The 17,718-nt window shown below is 40.7% G+C and overlaps 1 protein-coding gene across 1 annotated transcript in view; it reads left to right on the top strand.

Moving 5' to 3' along the window:
• The window catches only part of HTRA1 (HtrA serine peptidase 1), a 33,477-nt gene extending 17,496 nt beyond the window's left edge, over positions 1-15,981 (top strand). The window contains exons 4-9 of the mRNA XM_065066804.1: positions 9,618-9,812; positions 10,506-10,538; positions 11,678-11,792; positions 11,916-11,973; positions 12,675-12,770; positions 15,261-15,981. Of these exons, the coding sequence (XP_064922876.1) occupies positions 9,618-9,812; positions 10,506-10,538; positions 11,678-11,792; positions 11,916-11,973; positions 12,675-12,770; positions 15,261-15,429 (666 nt within the window). The 3' untranslated portion in view covers positions 15,430-15,981. The remainder of the gene's footprint in view (positions 1-9,617; positions 9,813-10,505; positions 10,539-11,677; positions 11,793-11,915; positions 11,974-12,674; positions 12,771-15,260) is intronic.
• Positions 15,982-17,718: the final 1,737 nt, after the last annotated feature.

The following is a 17,718-nucleotide window of genomic DNA, read 5'->3' as shown; positions in this document are numbered from 1 at the left end:
AAAAATGTGTAGATCTCGCAGTGTTGTTTTAGTTCAGACCTATTCCCCAGCGAGGTCAAACGGGTTTGTGCCAGGGTTCATGACTAAGTCAAATGTCTGATACAGAACTCTTGGATGACCCAAGACATGAAGTGCTCCTGCTGCTCCCTTGCCACCTTTGTCATTTAAAAGTTCATTCTTTTTTCTTATTTAAAAGCTTTTTAGCAGCATCATGGCAGAAAACCTTAACAAAACCAAGACTGGTTTTGCCATTTTGTTTTTGTTTTTTCCCCTCTGTTTTCCTGAGATAACCTATTTACACATTTACCAATCACTTATTTTCTCGTGTTTATATTAAAATAAGCAAAAGCAGATTTGCAGTAAGAGAAAGATCCCCAGCATGAGAACTTGGCAGCATTACACTGAGTAGGATATGGCAGGAACTGGCAGCTGGAAAAGTGATTTAAAATTGGAAGCACAACGTGGTGGGAAAAGTAGACCAGAAAATGGTAGTGAGGAGAGGACTTCAAGCAGTAAGAAGGAGCTTCAGAGAAGAGAGAAGCTGGTGAGTCAAAGAGATGAGACATTGAACTGATGCAACAGATCGTTTTGAGGACTTAGGGGAAGAGCAGACACAGAGTTTTGTGTTATTTGATACCCTAAAGAAATGGCTCCAAAATTTGCCTGCTGAGCTGCTTGCGGGAAGGGAGAACCTGGAAGACTGGAAGAAGCTTGGAAAAAAACTGAATGCAGCCAGATGAACTGCCTGTAGTGGAAATCACTGCCAAACAGGACTGGAATTGGCGATTCTAGTTATGACTTGCAAGATGGCAAAAATTACTGCTGTGTAATTAAATGATAATCATCTCTTCTTCTTCCATCAGTTTAATTGTTGAATGTGGCTGAGACCTTGTTTTGCAAACAGCACATCAGCATCACAACTTAATTAATTTGTATGTATTTGCAAATTCCTCAAGGCAGGAAACCTTTTGTCTTAGAGCTGTCTAGAGCCAAGTTAGCTACATTTTACTTTTTGCGGGTGGAGAAGGGAGGGATTGACCCCTTAATATGCAGTTGTTTATGAGAAAAGTGGTTGGTTTTAATGAAACCTGGGGAAGTTTCTCAGTGCCTGGACGCTCTTGCAGAAGGTGACAAGCAGGTCCCCGCTGTCTTCCTCATGTAATATCAGCTTAGCACATCGTCTGGGTAGCAGATCAAAGTTCACACCTTACTCTAAATTAGGTAGAATATGGTTATGAATTTGGGTCTGGCATACCCTTGTGTCTTATGTGTTGTACAATCCAGTACGTTGTCTGTTGTTCCCCCATGGCCCCCAGCTGTTGCATCTCGGGGTAACTTTGAGGAGACTTGGGGAAAAATTCTTGTATCACTTGTTTTTTTTTCTTGGATGAGAGACTGTTTTTCCAGCCAGATCTAGTGACATGGCACTGGGAGATCCCAATCCATGGTGAGGTCTGAGGCACCTCTGATTGTAGGGCAGACAATGCTTTGCACTCAAAGAATTAGGAACATACAATTTTAAGTGTTCACAAAAGGTAAAATGGAAATGCGATGAGTTGAGAAGTTGATTTTCAGACTGAAATTTAATGGGACATTTTAATATGTCCATTCAAGTTCAGTGTTTGAGCTTTCCTTTTTGCCTTGCAATCATTCAGATTCATAAGCTTTTTAAAACCAGAGGTAATAATTTGTTGAAGTTGAAAGGTATTTAATGACTAAAGAAGTCAATGCGATGGTACAAATAACCCTTTGAAAATCTGGATATGACATGAAATCCAGCCCTAAGGATGCTTCTGTAGTAAGAGGTTAAATTCCTTTCGATTAAATGATTTGAAGGTGACATCAAAGATGCAGAATTCTTTTTCCTCTGTGTTCATGTGGCGTGTTAAGGCAGGATCTGAAGGATGAAAAACGTGCCTCTGTGGTGAGGAACAGAGCTGGGCTTGAAGTATCAGTTTAGTCTGTCAGCTGTTTTTCCTAAACCTGTTAAGATTTTGCAGCAGCCTGCATGCTGTTTTTCTTCAAGGTGTGAACATCTGGCCAAAGACGTTACTAGAGCTAATTCAGCTTTGCTGAGTGCGATAGGAAATGAAAGAGGGTGGTAAAATCTGGGCACCAGCAAGGATGAACCATTTCCCTGATTAAATTCTTCTCCAGGGGAAAAACATCCTGCAGTCAACGAGGAACAGAAATTTTGGAGTTGTTTTTCCAGCCCTAAAATATGCTGATTTTTTTATTTTCATTTTATGAAATAAAATGTATTTCTTGTGTCTGTGGCGAGACACAACATTTTGCTGAAGCATTGAAAGTGGGAAATAAGATTGGAGTAAATAGTGGTAAACACGAATGCAATATAACTATCCTTCCAAATGCAAACAGCTTTGAAGAGATGGCAATACTAGAAAGAAAGAGCACGGTTGCGGACAATTTGGATGTGAACATGTAAAAATTATAAACTTCCCTCGAAAAAGTTGATCTTTGGTAGCATAGGTAGAGGCTGTGAAAATAATCCATCCTGCATATGTGAAATTGCAGTGAGCCTAATAATCCATCAACAATATTGCACGACCTTCCAAAGCGAGCAGGTGCTTTTTGAGGTGGCAGAGCTTGATTGTGAAATTTATCTCCAGACCAATAACTACCTGGTTAAATGAGAATGTGTGACACAGCTGAAGCAAACTGTAAGCACCAGGAGGTGGGAAGACAATTTTAGGGTGGTTTAATGGACAATGACAAGGTTAATTGCGGACAGAGTTATAAAAGAGCCTTGTGTCCTAAACCAAAATAGGGGAAGGCGGAGGTGGCTTTTGCCTGGAGACAAAGGGTCACCCCTGGAAATCAGCATCTACCCTGCAGAAATTATCTCTGAGCAGGTCCCTGTGGTTTGGCAGCGAGTACAGAAGGGGTGAGAACAGTGAATGGCTTCATACTGAGGAATATATACATATATATATATATATATATATATGCTTAAAAATCAGCCATGAAACACGTCACTGACTCTGAAATAGCGCCTGTGTCATGGAAAACATGCCAGGGTTCCTCGATGTGACCAGTTACTGGCTTCTGTATCCCAGGCAGGATTTGGCATCTCAGTGATACAGCTGTAGTGGGTTTATGACCAGTCTCTAATTTGTGGTGGTATTTCAGCCCTTTTGCTTACGATTTTTCCTGCATCTTCCTAATAACCACTTAGTTTGACACTTGTAAATCAACAAGATCTTCTGCCGTCATCCTTTGGTGGTTTCGTGAGGCAATGCAGTGTCTGTATCTTTGCGGTTGGAGGGGATTTGCTTTTTTCCCCTTGTGTGTACAAACTGGAGGAAGCGGGAAAGCAAACTTTCCTGTTTATGTATCAATATTTTAATAGCCTGCATTTTGAAAAAAAAAACAACAAACTCCTTGAATGCCAGATATGACTTTTCTAAAATGCTCTTTTACTTTGAAATATGTCGCTGGATATTATTGCTTCCCCTCGAGAGCCTGAGGAAACCCACATATTGCTTCCAGAAGTCTTCAAGACCTGTAGAAATGAAATAGCTTGTAAGAATCTCAGCTGTTCACTCCTGTTTACTCATGGGTTTAGGCAGCAGTGTTTTCCTGCCATCTTTGGCTCCTCATAGCTCTTGCTCTGGGGATGATGTGCTGGTCCAGCTCCCCAGGAAGCAAAATGTCCACACACCTCCATGGTGGGTCTGCCAGCACCACAGTATTTGATTTTAAAGGAGAACAGTGATGTCTTGCCAGATAATTCAAATCCTGGTGACACAGCAAAACAACGCTTCATGCTGTTTTATTTTGTTCTGCAAGCTTCCCATGCTCCATATTTAGATAATGAGACTCAGTGTTGTTTTTCTAACTATAGATGAAATACTTTTGGAGGCTTGTAATGCATTTAACTTGGGTTTTCCATTTTCTTTGGCATATTGTCAAGCAGTTTCTAGATTGTCGATGATACACTGCATTTTTATATGCTAACGGCCTGAGTTTTTGTTCTGCCATAACATATTCTGAGAGTTAAATAGTTCCATTAATGAGAACAGAAATGTGATTCCCAGGGAAGTTACACATTTTGCCAAAGTTACTTACAGCTGAATTAGCGTACCATACAAACATGTGTTTCTTTTCCACCTAAAAATAAAAAGCATGAAGGAAATTTGTCACCATGTAACACAAACTGAACTCCCAACATTTGTCTCCTCTTCGTTGGTTTATTGAACTCCTTCCTGCAGATTGATGGTCTTCCTTCCACAAATGAATGGGATTACAGAGCAGAGAAGGGATTTACTTGCTTTCTGTGCCGACATACAGGCAGATTCACTTATTTAATGGATAAAAAAGGTCCAGCTGAAACACCTACTGGTTATGACCATTAGTCTATTGGTTTTTATTCCTCTGGTGGTGGTGATGTGCTGCCTCCTCTTTTAGCTCCAGAGCTGATTTGTCAAAGCTCTGCTTATTTTACCTGACTGGAGCTATGTTGCTAATGTACCTCAGGTGAACATCTGGCTCCTGGCTGATGGTGCTGTTCTAGACTTGTCCTAATGTCTCGTGCCACGATCGCTGTGTCTTATCTTTGGGTGAAGCCATTCCTTGTGGTGGTGTGCGGCTCTCCATTTTGTGGGAGTTATGTTTATCTAAGGTTTGAGTCAAATCCATGTATAGAAATGTCTGAAGCCCTTTGGGATGAGAAAGGCTTAAAATATTAACACTAATTAATGGCTCCCTCTCTGGCTGGGTGTAAACAGTGAGTCATGTGCCACTTATGGTTTTGCATGTTTAGTCCTATTTCTGTGTACTTGCAGAATGCCCGCTTGCAGATTTGTTTTATTGAGTAAACACAGATCCCAGCAGGGCCCCGAGGCTTCATCAAATGCAAAAAGGAGGGAGGAGGGAAAGAAAAGATGTGTTAATGTGTTGCCCAAGGTCATGCAGTGAGTCACTGGGAACACTGGGTTTAGGTGCTGGGTGTTTCTGGCTCCCTGTCCATTGTGCTGCAAGGCATCCTCGTTTGTCTGGGATTTTAATTAACTGCCATGGCAAATCTATAGTTAAACAGACAGAATCACGAGTTATAACAGTAGTTACGTCAGCCTGATGACCATCAGTTGTTATGTAAAAATTGAAGAGTGCTCGTTTATTAATTATAGTTATTAAGGGCCCTAGCCCCATGCATTTTAAACTTGGTTTATAAGAACTGGCTTAACATCCTAGGCAAGAGCTTGCCAGCAGATGCGTGTGAGGGCACAGGCAGGGTATTCTGATAAGATTCTGGTTATAGTCACTGCTGGAAGTGTTTGCCCTGCATTTCCAATGCTCTTCTCATGCACTGTAGAAGGATGTAGTTCCCCATCAATCACTTGATACCCTGGGATGTTGACTGTTTTTCTACTGACTTCGCTTCAAACCCACCTCTACAATTTAAATAAATACTTGAGGGGGTTTGCTAATGGGAAGTTTAGTTCTGAATGTGGCAATGCTATTTTTAAGCCTTTTTTTCAGAGAGAAACCCCAAGTTTAAAGCCACTGCAGCACATATATCCATCATACTCTTCATGGCATTGTAGAGGTACTAACGAGAGTATTTACACGCAGTGCTGTTGGTGCTCCGTGCACCACACTGCGAAATAACAAGGAATGGCATTTTGAGTATCACAGAATCACAGAATGTCAGGGATTGGAAGGGACCTGGAAAGCTCATCCAGTGCAATCCCCTCTATGGAGCCTGAACACCCAGATGAGGTTACACAGGAAGGTGTCCAGGCGCGTTGGAATGTCTGCAGAGAAGGAGACTCCACAACACCCCTGGGCAGCCTGGGCCAGGCTCTGCCACCCTCACTGAGAAGAAGTTTCTTCTCATGTTTAAGTGGAACCTCTTGTGTTCCAGTTTGAACCCATTACCCCTTGTCCTATCATTGGTTGTCACCGAGAAGAGCCTGGCTCCATCCTCCTGACACTCACCCTTTATATATTTGTAACATTAATGAGGTTGCCCCTCAGTCTCCCCTTCTCCAAGCTAAAGAGACTCTCCCTCAGCCTTTCCTCATAAGGCAGAGTACACAAACCCCATGGAATTTCATTTGCCATGTCGACTCCCAGACCTTGGAGGCCTTTTTCAACTGCGTTCAGCATCCTCCTAGTTCTTGACGGGTGGTACATACCTGTGTCCTCCCATCCCCTCCCCATGGTGTAGGGCTATGGAACAGGTAAAAATTTATTATCTTGGTTAACAGAATATGACAAATCAAATGCATTAGTTACATTTGTATTTATCTTGAGGTAGTGTATTTTTACATAAGGCTACAGCTCTCCTAGAAACGCACTGCACAGAGGACGCATTTTGCAAAGCTGTGTTTCATAATATGTGCAGAGCAAAGCGATTTTTTGCAATTGATTTTTGTTCCCAGCAAAGGAGAGGTTAGCCAGACTCCAAAAGGCGTGTTGGATCACACGGGTGACCCACAGCCAATCCATACAGCGTTGCACTTTGAACCGAAGCCTGGCCAGTATAGGCATGGGCTTGAAAACTCAGCACAATCAAAAGTAATTGTATTAGTCAGAGATTGTTCATGTTTTTTCTTTCTGCTGCCAAATGCGATTTTGGCTCCGTGACTGTTTTTAGAACTCTGGAACGCTGTATGAATCTTCAGCTTTGTACTTGACCAGTCTTTTTTTTTTTCTATTAATGAAAAATATTATTTCTGTTTTCTTTTGCTTGTCTATGTTTCGTTTGCTGCTAAATGCCCTCTTTATAAAGCATTAATTTTCAGTGCACTGAGATACAAACAAAAGCCACTTTTTGTGTTGGTTGGGCTTTTTTTGCTTCTTTTTTTTGAATAAGCAGTGCCAAAAAGAGATGCTCTTCTTGACCAACGACATCTTGAAAACACGTGCTACGTCAGCTCCATAGCATCTGGTGAGAGAAGGAAGGGCCAGGGTGCTCCCTCTCTCCAAACAATACCCAGATGGGGCTGTTTGTGTTGCGTACGCCGCGTGTTTCTCAGCTCAGCTCATCGGAGCTGCCCGGTCCCCGCGGAACCAGAGAGGTCCCTGGGAGCCAGAGCTGTGCTCCGAGGTTCCAAACTGCTCGGGATGTCGTTACTCATCTTTCGCCCTGCAAACATGATGGGGAAAATGGGTATCGCCCTTGAGTCCTCCTCAGAATTAAACCACAGCTGCGGTTGGGTTTATCTATGGCTGTGGCACTGATGGGGACCACCAATAATTATTATTTAATAGTAGCATGTTGCTGGTTGTGAAAACTTTCCTCTGAAAGATAATTAGAAAGGGAAAGCTTTTTTACTGTGTTGCGTGTTCTGTTGCTCTTCCAACAGATTCTGTTTAACAAGCAGTTGGTTAATTATTTTCTTACTGTCTGGAGCCTGAAGTATAAGTTTCCATAGAGCATCTTATCCCGTCTGGGATTTGGCAATGAGTTTTATTGAAACAATCTGTTCATCCGTGTAAAGTTTTGCTGGCGGAATTGTTACAAAGGATACACAGGACCAGGCTTGTGAAATATTGAAACCATAACTTCTGTATTTGCAGCAGCATATAGTGATGACTGATCTCTTTCAATTTTACTTTACAGACATGGTGTGTCTGCTAGGACATTTAAAGTAAACTGTAGATGAAAAATACAAAGTGATAGGCATTTGGGTTAATATATATTAGTGGATTTTTGTCCCTAAAACTTAGGGGATAGACTTATCAATACAGGTTGGTGGTAAAAGACCCCTAAAGGGCTAGCCCTTAATTTCAAATTTAAACATTTAATATCTTCACTTTTTGACAAAATTTAGTAATGATCCAGCTTCTGTTAACTTCTGAAACAAAATTATCACTCCAGAATTTCTACAAATAATTTAGGGCATACTAAATATTGTCTTATTTCTTTGCTACTTGGGGACAGAGTATATAGCTTTATAATCCCATCAAGTATAGGCGCATAAATCTGTGTGCTTTGGAACACGTACTGGATGAAAAAGGCACTTTCACAAGTTTTCCAGAAGGAATTAACTACAAGAAGTATTAAGCCAATGTGTACCTTTATTTTAGGTAGGCAGCTCAAGAATACCTTGAATGTACCTTGTTTTTCAAGAAAGTGACTGTTATCCACTCCTTGGAAATTGCTTTAAATTAATCTCTAGGTGGGCTTCTACATCTAGAGTCACTGGCCTGTTCTTAAAGTTTATATTAATGCCTTTTTCCCTTTGGGGCCAGGTGCGTTGAGCAAAAGAATTTTGAAGTGGGGTGAGCTTAGAGGAAAGTTATGTTCAAGTCAGATTTGCCAAACAAAAGCTGCATCCCTTCAGACTTCTGTTTTGATTTCAGGTTCAGCAACCTCCTAATCCTTCAAATCCTTATGTCAAAATGTATACATGTCCAGGTCCATTGATGCTAATAGAAACAGCCTAGTGGCATGATTAAATATGTAGTTAAATACCTGGGGAGGGTCATTTGGAGAACAGATTAAACATATGAAAAGATTAAAAATGATGTCACATCACCGAAAGGGTAAAGGCTGATTTTTGAAAACGCGAAGAAAAAGAGAATGGTGCTCAATGTGTATTTTACACGCAGGTGATAAATAAAGCAAAATATTTATTAGAAATATGATCTGTTTCAGAACATCATTCTTAACCACCTGGGGAGTAGGAGGCCTGAAGAGCTTCCCAGCTGTTTTCTGATTGCTGTGGGGGGTTATTGGTCCCGTTGGAATCATCTGTGATCCAGCCAGTTCAGTTCCTGTGCAGATACAACTTGTCCTGGAGAAACCAGACTCGGTTCCCTTGATCCATTGCCTGGGCAAATGTGTGTGGATCCAGCCTCCTCTCCCCTTTTTTTTAATTGCTGTAAATTGCAGAATTTGATGCTGCATTCTATACGCAACTTGCATCTATTGATGCTGGATTTTAAAATGTTTTGTGTCTTAGTGGGAATGTCTTTATTGAAGATAGTTAATATATGTATGGAGATAAGATCTTTAAAGGAAAATATGATGGTATCTCCTACTGTCATAACAGAAAAATCCCTTAAAGTCTTTAAATCTTAACATCTTCAGAAAACATCAGAGTATGTAGGAGGCAATATAATAATTTAGAAGAGATACTCTTGGGAAAAAAGATTAAACATTAGCTGGTGTCTTATGAGAATATAAAATGCTTTTAACTGTACATATGTTTGATACGCTTCGGCTGTTGATTTCATGAATTTGGTGTTTAGTCTTAATATATTATTTCAGCAGCTGTTGGCTAATTATTTCAAGAAGCCGTTGGAAACAACTCATTCCTATTATCATCAGATGTTTGCTTTGTACATCAGAGCATAAATATTCCTTTGGTCTTTTAACTGTTTTTGATTTAATGGGTACCTGTTGCGGAAAAAGAACTCCTACAGTCTACAGAGCCCACTCTTTAGAGCAGAAGTTCATTGAGATGTTTCTGTACAGAACCACAGGAAATACTCAAAGCAAACAGAGCGAGCAAAATCCCCAAGCGATAAAACCTCATTTTCTCCCTCTGTTTTGTTAATGTATTCATGTTTCTGCAGAAATTGTTTTGCTGATGTAGTATTGTCTTAACAACATCTGATTTTTTAACATTTTTTGTTTGTAGGGTAAATTGCCAGTTCTTCTGCTTGGCCAATCCGCAGACCTGAGGCCAGGAGAGTTTGTGGTGGCCATTGGAAGTCCGTTCTCCCTTCAAAACACGGTGACCACAGGGATCGTCAGCACCACTCAACGTGGCGGGAAGGAGCTGGGGCTCCGCAATTCCGACATGGACTATATTCAGACCGACGCCATCATCAACGTAGGTCCCGCTCTGAACCTCATCCCTGTCTCCTCTTATATTCCTTGAATAGTTGCTTTGAAAATACAGTTCTTAAGAACAGCAAGCACAGTTGGCTTTTCTTTTATCCGTGTAAATACGGACATCTGTGGTGCAGCAGCACTTGATTGTTGTTTAAAAATCCCCCAAGGAACCACACCAAGTACAATATCTGCCTTCACTTCAAAATTCTTACAGATTACAAGGGAGGAGACAATAATCCCTGGCGAATAAGTATCTTCTCAAAATCCACCATGTTTTCTAAAAAGAAGCCAAGCTTAGTTTAAGGATTCAAATCTGTTTCTGCACTAAGGCAAAACAATAGTTTTTGTGCTTCTACTGTTTGCCTGTAAGAAATCTTCACTGGCAGCTCCCAGAACTGTCCTAAAACCTTCTAAGCTGCTAGTGTGGTGCTATTATAACAAAGGAAAAACCTTGGCTTTCTTAACTTATTCTGGCAAAAGAAGAAGGAAGAAGTGTTTGCAAAGCTCAGCTAAAAGGGACGATGTGGAGTGTAGTTAATGGGTTTGGATGTCAAGACTGTTCTATTGCACATGATTAATAGACAATGAAAAAATTACAACAGAAATATTTCAAAAATTCCTTTAATGTTTTGCTTGCCATGCATTAAGAGGTAGATATTAAAACATGTTCTTGCCATATGTTTATTTTCAGTATGGAAACTCTGGAGGACCCCTAGTAAATCTGGTAAGAGTTTCTTTAAGTTTGTTTGGTGTCATATTTTGTATTTCTAACTTTTTAGTTTAAAACCAAAACAAAACCCCCTGGCCAAACCCACAAACAAACAAAATCCCACACCAGAAATATGATTCAGAGCTTTTGATAGCTGGATGACTGCACAAAATTCACATGGTTCTTAGTAATCACTTGTCTGTGTTTATGCTGGTAAATCACAAGGTACACTTAGATTTCAATATTTAAAGTATTTACAGTTTGCATTGTTTTGAGCAATTGTAATGCTTTTTTTTTTGCCCATGCCTTGCAAAAAAGCAAATAGCACATATTAAAGTTGAGGTGTTTGCCCTCACTGTGTAACGTGCAGCTGGAACTTTGTTTTACACACTGAAACTCAGCTTAACGGTTCAAAACAAAATCTACTTTATTTTTAATTGCACTGAGAGTGGATTAAAAAATCCACATATTTTTATCAGCATATTGTGGTTTATTTGCTGATATTGTAGAACACAGAGCTGACGTTGCAGCATAATAAGGGATGGTATAAATTGGGAGAAAGAGCTACTCAGAGTTTCCTCCTTGGAGATTTGGCAATTTTTTTTCACCCAACTCACAGTGCAATTTCAGCAGTAACCTGCATTTAAAAATTATAGCTGGATAGTTATTATCTGGGATATATTATCTGGGATATATTGTGTGGGATACATCAGGGAAGGAAGCTGCTGAGATTTCAGAAGTGTTTGAACCATCAAGTGACAGCAAAGTGGTTTAATCTGAAATTCCCTCTTGAAGTCACATTATTGGGAAAAGCATTTGATTTTGTGGGAAATATTTGGTCAGAACCTGTCGGTGCCGCACTTTGCAAGGTGCCCGCTGAACTAAACAGATCAGAATTGGCTGTGGAATATTCTGTTCATCTGCTGCAAGCTGGAGAGCTGCCCAATTCTGATCCCTCTTCTAGCAGGAATATAGCACCATCTGTTTTCCAAAATTTTTTATTAATAGATGATTCATACAAATTAGATTTAAAGAAACCATTTAGAAGATTGAAAACCAGCTATGGAATGCGTCTTTGTGATTGCTTGCAAGAAATCATCCATTTATCTTCATGATGTTTCACATTTGCTAATAACAATTTGTTATTTCTCCAGGATGGTGAAGTCATAGGAATTAACACATTAAAAGTTACAGCAGGGATCTCGTTTGCTATCCCATCAGACAAAATCAAAAAGTTTCTAACTGAATCTCATGACAGACAAGCTAAAGGTACCGTATCTCACCACTTTGGAAAAGGAAAAACATGGAAATAGTGATAAACCAGAAAGACGAGAGCCATTGAGGCTCTCTTTGGTGAGAGCAGTTAATCAAGACCTGTTTTCCTCTTTGTAGGAAAAGCTGTAACCACAAAGAAGTACATTGGCATCCGAATGATGTCTCTAACTCCTAGGTAAGTAAAAGCAGAGGTTCCTCACCTTTCAAACAACTCCTTGGCTTTTTCTTTTCCTTAATGCTTCAGCAGAGAATAATTAGTGATTGTCAGTTTGTCCGGGGGGGGTCTATTAGGGTAGTTGCCATCTGTCCTGTGCTGTCACAAGACTCAAGGAGGAAACAGGGTGGAATGTTTTCAAGTATTACAGCAGCTACATGCATATTTCTCTTTCTATAAAATTATTTCCAATGAAGAATTCAGTTAATGTAAAATGAAGGTTTTGTGTGGACTTGCTTATTCACCCTCCAACCAGGAAAAACTCATGAGCAGATGAGTTTTTCTATGTCCCGTAGAAACACCCAGAAGTTTTCACATGTGAAAGATCGGAGGTATCAAAAAGCATTGAAATCTGAAGGGTTTTGGGATTTTTTAGGTGTTCAGGATCTAGAGTAATGACCAAGTTTTGAAATGTTTTAGCTCTGATCCTCTGTATCTATTGAAATGGTTGTATTTATCAGAAATAGGCATTAAAAAGCATGCAAAAAGTGTAATAATTCTTGAAATACGTGCAAGGGTTAATATGAATTGTGAAGTGTCGCATCAACATGTGTAAAATACCTCAGCTAGTAAATGTTAAGTGAGTTAACTAAGCAAAAATGCGTGTTTTTTTCCCATCTTGCCAAAATATTTTTGTTGCTATTTTTTTTTTCGTTTTCCAGCAAAGCTAGAGAGCTGAAGGATCGCCATAAAGACTTTCCTGATGTTGTCTCTGGGGCCTACGTTATTGAAGTAATTCCAGAAACACCAGCTGAAGCGTAAGTTGAGCTACTTTTCTTCTGAAAACCGCTGCCACTGGCTTAAGGGGTTGCTGGTGGAGAATGATCCCTGCTTAACTGGCTATCTCGATTATGCTAAATTAACGAAATTATGACCATCTGACAGCTATTATGTTGTCTGCTGGAAATCGCTTTGTGGTTTCAGTCCGGTCCCTGATGGGCAATATTGCGAATGTATCGGGTACTGCAGCGCAGTCCTGTCAGCGTTCCCGGATGAAAGGGCAAGGATTCAGTGGGCGTGAAAACTCAGTTTTCATTTTCCTCAGCGATCGCTTCCAAGACATCTGTTGTACCGATGCCAGTGCAGAATGAAGGCGTTTGCTTGTGTGTGCGCAAGCCCTGCTGGTCGCTGCTGTAGAAGAGTGAAGGAGATGCTTTGTGTCCACCTTGTGAAGATCTGTGCATCTCAGCCCAAGCTCCTTGGTGTTGGGTAAACCCAGCAGCTCTCCTGGTGTGCCACCATCTAGGGTGAAATCCTCTCTTGGCTTGAGATACTCTTCCATGTGAGACTTTTGTTAGGAGTCACATTACTGTGAAGAGCTTTTGGTTTTGCCCAACAGATCTTTGTATTTGCCCAGAACCTCACTTGAAGTGTGGCGTCTGGTCTGTGGTCACCAGCACTGTTCTGGCTGGCTCTTGCTGGAGACACTTTCCCTTCAGACTTTGGTTAATATTAATCTGCTTAGTAGTCCAGGGTAGGAAAGAGGAAACTTTATTCATTTTCTGAAACTAGAGGTCATTTGAGAAAAGTGTGAATGTGGCAAGAAAGGGGCATCTGTAGCACCAAAGGCATGCGGGCAGAAAGCTGCGTGGAGCAGGCAGATGTTATCTCTTGGGGATACTGCGAGGATAGATGGATGATGTCTTTGTTACAGTTTGGATGCCACCATAAGATACACAGTGTTAGCTGTCTGGCTTGCTTTCTAAATTATTGCTGCTTTGTGTAAATAATTCTTGTTGGCAGCACTGCTGATGCAGAATGCTGGTGTATCTGCAACATGAAATTAAACTGCAGTTAGTTTAGGAATAATGTGGCTGCTCCATTGTGGGACTGAATGTGCATGGTCCAACCTGCAGGTGCAGAAAAACCATTATAGGAGCACGGATAATAGTTAGCGGAGAAAGGGGGAAGGGCATTAGAGAGCTAGCAGAAATGTGAGGCAATGTAGCCTCCTAACTTGAAGGGTAAGTTAAATCAGGACACTTCCTCTGAAGGCTGGCCTGGCAATTACAATGCAGCCCATGTTTGCTCTGTCTCCACCATTCTTGGTCCCCTTGTCTACAGGTTAACCCATTCTACTGATTTTTCTCTGGGATGCATCATGTAGACATGCTGGGTGCAGCAACCTGTCCTGGGTACAAGTCAAGAGCAGAGGCTGCACAAGAGACCAGGATAATGTGGATGGTTTCTTCCACAAGAACATTTTAATCCATGCTTTCAGTAGGCAACCAGATTCATTGCAAATGTTGGCCAGGGCACCCTGCTTGCAGGAGACACTCATGTAAGACGTTTTCTACGGGTGGAAGAGGCCGATGACTGCTCTGTGGTTTTGTGAAGCTCTGTGGTTTTGTGAAGAAGGATTGTGCTGAAGGGCTGAATCATGTCTGATCTGGTTACTTGGTGAATATTTCCATAACTTGGAGCCAGATCATTGTGCAAGACCAGACAAGATGCTGTGGTGGATGATGGTATCCCTCACCACCCTGTTTCTGGGTCCTGGCAGCAGTCTCAACTAGCTCCAACAGAGACCCACGGCGCCGGGCAGCGGAGCCTTGCGGTGCCGCTCCAGTTCTGCTCCGTCTTGCTTTGAGTCAGGAGGGGTTTGTTTTCAGTTTGCACAAGGTGCTGAGGTCAGGAGAAGGGTTCTAGGGGCTGTGAGCAGCTGGACAAGGACACACGTGCATTTTTGGTGATTTGGCTAAATCACTGTGTGTGTTATTCTGCTTAAGTTTAAAACACGAAGGTAAGGTGAAGTGGCTGCCAATAAGCTATATGTAGAGAACAGCATGGATTCGGGACTGAAATTCCTCTTGTGTTAACACACAATGCCATTCAGGTCGCTTTGCTATGTATACATGAATAAAAGCAAGAAAAAAATCCCTCTAAAATGAGTGCCTTGTTGCAATTATTTTAAAAGAAAAATACACCTCTATCTCTTCTACTGAATCAGCATCCAGGATCCTTATTGTAGAATTACTGCGTTATTTGCCATAGTGATTTCTGTTACAGACAATGAAACATGGAATTCGTCAAAATTGTATCTGCATCTGATCTCTGAGGTTTCCTCATTGTGTTGTAATCTTCACCGCTTCATAAATTCTGATTGCTTTTTGCATGCCCGCTGCATCTCTGTGCAACTGCTATTGGGTGGGAAATAGGAAAAATCTAGCGATCTTTTCTTTTAAGACAATGTTGTAAGGACAATAAAATAGCAATTATAATAATACATTGCCGCTTTGTATTTTCAGTGGTGGCCTGAAGGACAACGATGTGATTATAAGCATCAATGGACAGTCGATAAGTTCAGCCAGTGATGTCAGTGACATTATTAAAAAGGACAGTACGTTGAACATGGTTGTACGCAGGGGCAACGAAGATGTGATGTTAACAGTAATTCCTGAAGAAATCGATCCCTAACCAGAAACATGAGCTGGATTTCATGTTTTCTTTTAACAGCATTGGACTGCTTATATTCTCTCTGTGCTGGTACAGGAAACATTAGACTTCTGACCAACGTTCTGCTTGTTCAGTGGATTAGTATTGGCCAACAGAGTAACTTCTAATAGGTTAAAGGTGCAAGATCAGTGTAATTTCACGTACTCCAGATGATAATTTTTTCCTTCTGTATTATGTATGCAATGTATTCTTTACTGGCTGTTACATTCCCTGCTTAACAAATCAACGTTTGCTTCCCTGTGTCGAATAGATTTACCATTCTTTCCGCTAAGATTTAAACAAAACCCACGCACACAATGTGTGTTGTGGTATTCAGGTATTTATAGGTTAGCTGTGTTTTAACTGGAAATACCATTGTAAAGGAGTAGTTGGTTTAAAAGAAAACACAATTGGGGAAAAAATGTTTGGTTTATAAACACAAAGAAATCCCAACCACAATAACCCTTTGAGGATCCCGTGCAGGATTTTAATACTCTGATATTTTCCTAGTGTTATTAAAAGAATTCAACAGTACTACTTCTTGTGAGTGATTCATTGTAGTTCCCCTTATGGAGTGTTTTTCTTTGAACAGCACATCTGCCCAAGAGGATGTCCTGATGATCTGCTTCTTATCATAAACCAAAACGCTCTTTTCAGTATGTGCATGCGTTTGCACTCTTGTGCCTCTGCTTTTCTTAGCATGGCTCTAATTTGTCATATAGGCTATTGCATATTGCCTGTCTCCCAGATGTTAATACATTTTCTTATTGTTTTAATTACAACTTCACCAATGCCTGACATCTGTTTCCCCACAACAGAAATTGTGGATCACAGACCCTATACCATTCCAGTTCAGATATTAGGATGTTTGTAACTCTTGTAGGTCTGGCTTTAAGCTCTTTCAAATAGGCTGTTTTATTCACAATCTGAGAGCTGGTGTGTGTATGATAGGACTTGGTTTTGACTTAGGATGTTGGGCGTTCCTCTAACATAGAGGCTAATCTTTATACATAGATTTATGGATGCCTTTGAAGCTTGGGTAGTGAATGGAATTGTCTTATTGTGAAGGAGAACAATCAACTAAGTTTAATTACAGTGTAATTACTCACTGGGTAAACAATAAGCTAAGCAGCTTGTGCTTTCCTCTGTTGAAATATGTATCTCAGAGAATAAATCCAAGGGCTATGGACAAGTTTTGGTGACTGTCATTCCTAAACATGTTCTTGTTTTGGAAACTGCTTCTTAGTAAAACTCTTTAGCTGGGTAGCTGGCAGCTTGTGATTTTAAAAGAAAGTGCTGTATTCCACACAATTACAGAAACAAATCCTCTAGACCTGGATCCCTGACAGCACTGCTTCTCCCACCAGCTGTATTTCAGTTGTTTCAGCCAACTTGTTCTGATTTTGGGAGCTTCTGTATCCCCAAGCGCCAGTGCCTGCCCTTTCTCACCTCCAACACTATGAATTTACACAGCCATACAGTGTATTGACACTTGACATGACTGAACACCTCATCACTGATTTCCTTCTTCCATCGCTGTGGTAAATCACGCATGACTGAAAATCTGCCAAGGTATTACAGTGCAAAGGGCTGAAAGTCTGCAATACTTTTTAGCATGAAAAATGCAAAGTAGAATGATGTTGTGGAGCTGCTTTGTAGTATATTTGTTGCAAGTTCATCTTATTGATACTGATCAATATTTCAGCTCCCTGGTGAAGTGACATTATGTTTTGCAGACCATCCATGCCCTGTGTAGTGCATAGTGTGGTGACATACAGCTCCCAGCAAAAATAAACTGAAGAACTGCCTACCTTCTCTGCTACTGCACCCACCCCAACTTGCAAAAATTAAGCTAAAGTCCCAAAGCCAGAAAGTTGTGTTTAAAACAAACGTTATTTTTAATCTGCCTTTTTGTTTCAAAACAGGTGTTTGAATAATTTACAGAGCTGGTTGATTCTCTTTGTTCCTATTTGTTGTTGTGGTCTCTTAATATGCAAAACCATTAATTTCTTTGCTAAGTTTCTAGCTGGCTACTTTGGGTTTACTGACAATGCCCTTGCAAGGACATGTAGCACAGAAAATCTTTATGCCTGTGCTTTATGTAGATGCTGCTGTGAGGCATAAGTGCCTGAGGACAAAGACTCAGGTTTTGCCTTGTGTATTGGGAAAGAGGCAAATTAACTTGAATTGTGTAAATTGTTTTCCTGTGCCACTGTGATTAGTGAAATATTTGACCAGATTTCTAGCCCATAGCTCCATCTAGTGGGGTGG

Source organism: Columba livia, chromosome 6, assembly GCF_036013475.1.
Source record: "Columba livia isolate bColLiv1 breed racing homer chromosome 6, bColLiv1.pat.W.v2, whole genome shotgun sequence".
Taxonomy (NCBI): Eukaryota; Metazoa; Chordata; class Aves; order Columbiformes; family Columbidae; genus Columba; species Columba livia.
This window is presented reverse-complemented; position numbering and strand designations above follow the sequence as displayed.